The sequence below is a fragment of the Capsicum annuum genome, unplaced genomic scaffold (assembly GCF_002878395.1).
Source record: "Capsicum annuum cultivar UCD-10X-F1 unplaced genomic scaffold, UCD10Xv1.1 ctg43885, whole genome shotgun sequence".
NCBI lineage: Eukaryota > Viridiplantae > Streptophyta > Magnoliopsida > Solanales > Solanaceae > Capsicum > Capsicum annuum.
Genome location: NW_025851391.1, coordinates 1 through 731, shown reverse-complemented (window position 1 = coordinate 731; position 731 = coordinate 1). Strand labels below are relative to the sequence as shown.

The 731-nt window shown below is 43.0% G+C and overlaps 1 protein-coding gene across 1 annotated transcript in view; it reads right to left on the bottom strand.

Annotated features, from left to right (window-relative positions):
- LOC107852467 (photosystem II CP43 reaction center protein-like) overlaps nt 1–725 on the bottom strand; it is a gene marked incomplete at its 3' end in the record, with an annotated part of 1,314 nt that extends 589 nt beyond the window's left edge. The window contains 1 exon segment of the mRNA XM_047403534.1: nt 2–725. Coding sequence (XP_047259490.1) covers nt 2–510 — 509 coding nt within the window.
- Between the last annotated feature and the right edge of the window lie 6 nt (nt 726–731).

Below are 731 nucleotides of genomic sequence, written 5' to 3'. Positions count from 1 at the left end.
CCAGATTCCACCAAGTATACAAATGGAACCTAACCATACATGTCCTCCGATTATATCTTCTAAATCGTCCACACTAACAATCCATCCTTCCCCCTCAAAAGGGGATTTTAGTAAATAACCAAATATGATACTCGGGCTAAGGGTCAAGTTGGTAATTTTTCTTACATCTCCCCCTCCCGGAGCCCAGGTATCATATACGCCCCCAAAATAAAGAGCCTTGAATACTAGAAGAAAAGCACCTAAACCTAACAAAATTAAGAGAATACCTAAAATTGTGGTCATTTTATTTCGATCTTTCCATACATAACCAAAGAAGGGAAAAGATTCTTCAAGTGTCTCAGGTCCCAGAAGTGCATGATAAATGCCGCCAAAGCCCAATACTGCGGAAGAAATTAAATGAAGTACTCCAGATACAAAGTATGGAAAGGTGTCTATAACTTCGCCCCCAGGGCCTACCCCCCAACCTAGAGTAGCTAGGTGGGGAAGTAAAATCAATCCTTGTTCATACATAGGATTCTAGGGTACGAAATGGGCTACTTCAAATAGGTTCATTGCTCCGGCCCAGAATACAATTAATCCAGCATGGGCAACATGAGCCCCTAGTAGTTTACCGGATAAATTGATAAGTCGGGCATTCCCGGCCCACCAAGCGAAACCAATGGTTTCTTGGTCACGACCAGCTAAGGCTAAAGTTCCATTAAAGAGCGTTTCCACGTGGTAGAACCTCCTCA